Here is a 5904-nt window from a genome sequence, read left to right on the forward strand (position 1 = left end):
TCAGAATCATCAACAACATGGAAACAGAGAACCAAACAGGAATAGCAGAATTCATCCTCCTGGGCCTCTCAGAGAATCCAGAACTGCAGTCTCTTCTCTTTGGAATGTTCTTATCCATATACTTGATCACTGTGACTGGGAACTTTCTCATCATCCTGGCCATCAGCTCAAACTCTCACCTTCATATTCCCATGTACTTCTTTCTCTCCAACCTGTCCTTCACTGACATCTGTTTCAGCACCACCACGGTCATCAAGATGCTGGTGAACATTCAGACACACACCAAATCCATCAGTTACACAGGCTGCCTCACCCAGCTCTGGTTTGTCCTGGTTTTTGCAGATTTGGAAAATTGTCTCCTTGCTGTAATGGCCTATGACCGGTATGTGGCCATTTGTCATCCACTGAGGTACACAGTCATCATGAACCCCCTTCTCTGTGGTCTGTTGATTCTACTCTCCTTGCTCATTAGTATTCTGAATGCCCTGCTCCATGGTCTGATGGTGTTGTGTCTGTCCTTCTGTACAGACCTGAAGATTCCCCAGTTTTTCTGTGAACTTGCTCAGGTCCTCAAGCTTGCCTGTTCTGATACTTCCCTCAATAGTATCATTCTCTATTTTATGATGAGCACTTTAGGTGGTGGACCCTTCCTTTGGATTATTTATTCTTATATAAAAATTATCTCTTCTATCCTGAAAATGCCATCAAAAGGTGGAATGTATAAAGCTTTTTCTACCTGTGGGTCTCACCTCTCTGTTGTTGCCTTGTTCTATGGAACAGGATTTGGGGTGTATTTAAGCTCCATGCTTAGTCTTTCTGCTAGGAATAATGTAGCAGCATCAGTAATGTACAGTGTGGTTACACCTATGCTGAACCCTTTCATCTACAGTCTGAGGAACAATGACATGATGGATGCTTTGAGGAAGCTCATCTTTAGGGCATCTTCTTTCCATTAATGTGTCACCTGCTTTAAGCCTAAACAGTTGAAATATGCCAAATTAAAATAAATAGTAGTGATTCGGAAAGCCTGACCAAGTTATTTAAGTAGTAGAAATCTAGACACTAAAATGGTTGAGTGTGAAAATCTGGAATTGAGCCATTTGGGTTTTAATTTTACCTCATCTGTGTAATAGCGGCTTGGACAATTGATATTTATTTGCAGTTTCTCTTAGGTCATTTCTAACATCCTTTGTGATACAGATGGTTTTCTTTTGCACACCAATGGTAATCTAGATCTTGGTGGTTTTGATTCTTCCAGAGTAACCATAAAAGTAAAGACCTGTAAATTTACTTTTCTAAAAATTAACAGTAAGCAAACCCTTTGGAATGATTGTACTCATGGCATCATCATAAATAGGAATCAATTTGATTGAAGCTAAATAAAACAACAATCAGAAACTCATTTTACTCATCTATAAATTTCAAATTATTATGTTCATTTGACATTTTTTCAGACTCATTTGAAATACTTGAACTTTATAAGTGAGCATATCTTCAGCTATATTAAGAGATAAATCTCAATTTATATAACACCAAGTGGTAAAAACAAACTGTGATAGCTATAATTTTTTAATGGATTCTCATGGTTTTGGCATTTAAGAGGGAGCAACCCAACATGATGATATTGACTATAATGTAATCTCTCCTAGGATTTGATCAGATGTGATCAATCCTGAGCTGTTATTATCCTCACTTCTGCAATATTAATGAAGTCAGTTATAACCTGTAGAAGTGAATTGTTATCTTTTTTTTCTTGTTTGTTTGTTTATTTATTTTCATGTTTGATTGTGAATTATATGATATTTTACATGAGAGAACTTTAGTTTTACATTCATTCCACTGTATATCCTTTCATTGCCATGGTTCCAATTCCCTCCATGCATCATCAACCAAGCAAAGGGTATATCCTATAAACCCGCCCACTACACTCCCCCTCGACCCCTTTTTTCAGCACACAGTCCCTCTCCCTCTCTGGATCCAAAGTCCCCAGCTGCTTCATGGCTACACGTCATCGTCTCTGCCTCTATCTCGGGCCTCGCTGCTTCTCTGGGTAGGGTCCCGCTCTGTGAGTTGTATCTTGAATCAATAATATTTAAGATATGAAAGATATTATACATAACTCAACAAAGCCAAACTCACAGGAACCTACTATCATTAAGAAAGAAGATTTGGGAGATAAGGTCATCTTCTGGTTCCAGTATTCCAGCACTGTTATGTTCCTGTTATCATTGTTACGTGCCGATCTTTGGTGTTCCTATGCACATAGAATGAAGCACAGCCTGGCCCTCTGTCATCCTCACAATTAGTGACATGCTTTAGCCCATTGCTGTTGCCATGGTGTCAGTCAATCTCATTTGGGGCCTTCCTCTTTGTCAGTGACATTCCACTTTACTAAGTATAATATTCTTCTCCATGTAATGGGCTTGCCTAATAATATGTCCAAATTATGAGAGATGAAGCTTTATGTTCTCCATTCACTTTTGACAACTTTCAATTCTTCTAGTTTCATTTTCCGTACACTACATGATCTGATTATTAATGAATATCTGTAGCATTTTCTCTCCATTTTGATTTGTGCTCCAGAAGCAAATGGAAGTCCCAAAATTAATTCCATTTGCATAGTCATTGTCAACTTCACTATGTGGAGTCATATATTTTCCATTCACATTTGAGTGACTTCCAACCTGAGGTGCTCAACTTCCAACACTATATCTGGTAGTATTCTCGTGATATTAATAATATCTTACAAGTCAATGTTTGGAGCCATCTGACAGCACCCCACTGCTATTTCAAAGGTTTGCATTTGCTAACATTCCAAAGTAGTCTGACTCTCCTTCTTCCTAGTCTGTGTTCGTCTGAAAGCTCTGCTAAAAGCTTTCCACCAGAAAAACAAAGATGTCAGCTTGAAGAGTAAGGTGCACCTGACAAAAGCCATGGTATTTTAAATAACCTCATATGCTTATAAACGCTGGACAGTGATTATGGAAGACTGTAGAAAAATTGATGCTTTTGAGTTATGGTGCTGGAGGAGGATATTGAAAGTGTCATGGGCTGCCAAAAGAACCAATAGATCTGTGTTGGAAGAAGTGCAGCCAAAGTGCTGCTTGGAGGCCAGGATGGCCAAACTTTGTCTTTCATATTTTGGACATATTGTCAGGAAGGACCAGTCTCTGGAGAAAGAGATCATGTTTGGTATGGTGGTGAGTCAGAGAAAAAGAGGAAGACCCCCAGAGTGATAGAATGGCAAAATGGCCACATTAACGGGCACAAGTGTGACCAAAATAGTGTGGTTGGCCAGGATTGGGCAGTGTTTCATTCTGCTATGTATAAGGTTGCTATGAGTCGGTATCAACTCGCTGGCTCCTTACAACAACAACAGCATGGATGACCCTACTGATATTCTAAATACTAGTGAAATAACTTACAGCATCAAAACAATACCCAAGCCACCACAACTCAATAAACTGGTCTCCAAGTTGGGTGATATTCCTAGAACCAGGTAATAATTGATGCCATGACAGTTGAAGATTTTCACAGAATTTTCGGCCTACAGACAACAAAAAGATGATAAAAAGAGACAAGTTCCTTTGTCCAGACGTGGCAGTCTGAATTCATACTTTTAGCTTTCTAAATTGTGAAAGAATGAATTTCTGTTTTTTAAAGCATTACGTTGTGTTATTTCTGTTATTGTTGTTGTTATTAAGTGCCATTAAGTCAGTTCTGACCCATAGTGACCCTGTGTAGGGTTTCCAAGGAGCAGCTGGTGAGCTTGAACCACCGACCTTGCAGTTCAAATGTTTTTGCAGTCTGGTGCATTAACCCACAGCACCACACCAGGACTCCTATTTCTGTTATAGCAACTTCAAATAACTAATACTCAAATATTTCCATACAAAACCAAAGGGACCCATTTCACAGATTCATGTGTTGTTTTCTTCCTAAAGTGGTTTTCCTGATGGTCTATGCCTGTTGTAACACAGGGGTTATTTCTGACATAATAACCAGAGTCAGATAACTAACTGCTTCTATTTGGTCTCTCTAATCAGGAAAGACAATGTTTCATTCTGTTGTTCATATGGTCGCTATGAGTCAAAACATACTAGACAGCACTTTACAACAACAACAACCAAAGATAAACTTTCCATGGATTCATTCAGAAGATATCCAATATCAACTTGAATTAAGGCACACATCCTTTTCAAAACTAATTAATGGCAAGAGGAACTTCCTTACCTTGGAAGAACTAGATGAATGCTCTAAATTATAAATGTTGATGTGAGATCAAGTACTATAAAGATTACAAGTGTTTAGTACAATGTACATCATTCAAGAAGGACACAATAAATATGCTCAATGAATGTGGGCCATCATATTTTATTTCCAAGGGTAGCAATCTCTTTCTCCTTTATTGTATTCCTTCTGCTTTCACATAATTTATGTACTCGTATTACCAATTATTCTAGCATATTAATTTAAATACATATCAGCAATTGACACTTACAGTTGTTGTATGAAAGAAGAGGCAGCTTTCATTAAATTTTAAGACAGGATAAAGACCATGAAACAATAAAATAATGGGCTTGAGGAAGACTACAAGCATGATGTCATTGCCACAGTTGAATTATAATTATCATCCCTAGATGGCATTGCTATTCTTCCAAATAATTGGGAAGGCTTCATACACTTCCTTTTAATGGAAGAAGATAGAAGGACCAGAGGCTTAGATAAATGAAAGATAGGTTTAATATAATCATAGATGTCCTCATCGAGCAAGGTAAGAAAAAGCGTACAACTTGCAAAAAGAAAAGAGGTGGAACCCCAAATTCAGTTTGACTTCTTATTCATATATACCAATTTTTCAGGGGAGTGGACTATTCTGGTTCTAGTGCCCAGAGATATATGATTTCTTGAATCCTATTTTCTCAGGTTTCAAATTACCTGAAGCTATCCATTTCTCCTTACATTAGCATCCCTTCCTAGTTAATCCTCTTAACTAACTTTATATATCCTTATAGCAATATTTCCTCTTACCTTCCATTACTGGTAAAGAAAGTTTTAAAGGAGATAAAATGCCTGCTACATGCAAAATTGTGTTTGATTTTAGTGACTATTTTAGTCTGTATATACCTAAAATTTCGGATGAATGTTAGAAGCAGAAACAGGATCTATCAGTCATACAGAAAATTAGCCCTGAGAATCTTCATTTTGAATGCACTGATTATTTTATAACTTGCATTTATATAGGAAAAATATCTCCATATAATAAAGAATAAACTTTAGCCTGAACACAGTGTCACTATTCCTGATATTGTTATTAATATAGAGATATCTTTGAATATTATGAACAAATATTGGTATTTATTTAGTTTCCTTAAGCTAATTTTCCATCACTCGTCTGTCAGTTTGTTGTACTGTGGTGGTTTGTGAGTTGCTGTGATTCTGAAAGCTATGCCACAAGTATTTTAAATACCAGCAGGGTCACCCATGGTGGACAGGTTTCAGATGAGCTTCCAGACAAAGACAGACTGGAAGAGGGAGTGACAAACTACTTCCAAATATTTAGTCACTGAAAACCTTATGAATAGCAGAGAAACACTGTCAGATACAGTGCCAGAAAATGAGCTTCTCAGGTTGGAAGGCACTCAAATTACGACTGGGGAAGAGCTGCCTCCTCAAAGTAGAGTTGGCCGTGATGATGCAAATGGAGTAAAGCCCAAGGGAGAAAAGCCTTCGGGACTTTCATCTGCTGATGGGGCACAACTCAAAATGAAGACAAAGAGCTATAAACATCCATTGACAAATGGAACATGGAATGTATGAAGTATGAATCTGGGAAAATTGAAAGTTGTCAAAAATGAAACGGAACACATAAACATCAATATCTTAGCCATTAGTGAGCTGAAA

The 5904-nt window shown here is 37.7% G+C and overlaps 1 protein-coding gene across 1 annotated transcript; it reads left to right on the plus strand.

Annotated features, from left to right (window-relative positions):
• The first annotated feature begins 17 nt into the window (after nucleotides 1-17).
• On the plus strand, nucleotides 18-956 carry LOC102829047 (olfactory receptor 7G2-like). The gene has a single exon (XM_006877455.1). It carries the CDS (start codon nucleotides 18-20, stop codon nucleotides 954-956), a length of 939 nt encoding a protein of 312 aa, XP_006877517.1.
• Nucleotides 957-5904: the final 4948 nt, after the last annotated feature.

The sequence above is a fragment of the Chrysochloris asiatica genome, unplaced genomic scaffold, assembly GCF_000296735.1.
Source record: "Chrysochloris asiatica unplaced genomic scaffold, ChrAsi1.0 scaffold00502, whole genome shotgun sequence".
NCBI lineage: Eukaryota > Metazoa > Chordata > Mammalia > Afrosoricida > Chrysochloridae > Chrysochloris > Chrysochloris asiatica.

Bases quoted from the DNA above. Each gene is read 5' to 3' on its own strand.
- LOC102829047 (XM_006877455.1), top strand. From the start codon at position 18: ATGGAAACAGAGAACCAAACAGGAATAGCAGAATTCATCCTCCTGGGC.